This window comes from Olea europaea, unplaced genomic scaffold (assembly GCF_002742605.1).
Source record: "Olea europaea var. sylvestris unplaced genomic scaffold, O_europaea_v1 scaffold20998, whole genome shotgun sequence".
Classification (NCBI taxonomy): Eukaryota; Viridiplantae; Streptophyta; class Magnoliopsida; order Lamiales; family Oleaceae; genus Olea; species Olea europaea.
In genome coordinates, this window is record NW_019238937.1 from 1 (window position 1) to 1,023 (window position 1,023).

The following is a 1,023-nucleotide window of genomic DNA, read 5'->3' on the forward strand; positions in this document are numbered from 1 at the left end:
AACGAAGGAAATGAGATTTTAGGCGACTTCTTGACTCCTCAAGTGATTCAAAGCCAGTCCAGCATTGTGTATCCACCGTTTGGACAACCCAATTTTCAATTGAAGACGAATGTGATACAGCTATTCCTAAATGGGCATCAATTTTATGGCAGAGCCGAAGAGAATCCACATACACACATATCTCGATTTTTAGATATGTGTCAACATTTCAAATATCAAGGAATCTCGGACAATGCTATTAGGCTAAGGCTTTTCCCACACACCTTGCGGGACAAGGCACTTGAATGGTTGGATTCACTTCCTATTGCAAGCATCACTACTTGGAACGAGTTGGCTCATAAATTCTGCACGAAGTTCTTCTTACCAGCCAAGATAGCGAAACTAAGACATGAGATATCGATATTCAGTCAAGGGGAGTCTGAATCATTTGACGAAGCCTGGAATAGATTCAAAAACATGCTCCGAAAGTACCCTCAACATGGGTTCGACAAAAAGACCCAAATCCGATTCTTCTATACAGGGTTACTCCCACACTTCAAAAGCATGGTGGACTCATCATCAGATGGTTCGATTTCCACACGAACAATCGATGGAGCACTGGAATTGTTTGAAAGAATGGCTACCACTTCAGCCATGTGGTCCTCTGAGCGGGTGATTCAGAAGAAGCCTTCGGGTATCTATGAGGTAGATGCATATTCAGCCATATCTGCGAAGATTGACTCGTTGTTTCACAAGGTAGAAAGCATGTCACAAACAACACAAAATAAGAAGATTAGCTATGAAGAATGTGGAGCTGAGCATAAAACATCAGAGTGTCCAATTTTAATGCAAGGAGTTGAACAAACAGATTTTGTGCAATGGGGTCAACGCCAACAAAATAACCCACATTCGGAAACCTTCAATCAAGGCTGGAGAAAACACCCAAACTTCTCGTGGAATAATCAGAATCAAAACAAACCACAAGGTCAATATCAGCAGCAGGACAAAAAACCACCATTGGAAGAGATGTTTGAGAAGTTCATG

General features: G+C 41.6%; 1 protein-coding gene across 1 annotated transcript in view; it reads left to right on the forward strand.

Moving 5' to 3' along the window:
* Positions 1 to 195: 195 nt before the first annotated feature.
* The window catches only part of LOC111380147, a gene marked incomplete at its 3' end in the record, with an annotated part of 1,665 nt that continues 837 nt past the window's right edge, over positions 196 to 1,023 (forward strand). The window contains exon 1 of the mRNA XM_023003631.1: positions 196 to 964. Coding sequence (XP_022859399.1) covers positions 196 to 964 — 769 coding nt within the window. The remainder of the gene's footprint in view (positions 965 to 1,023) is intronic.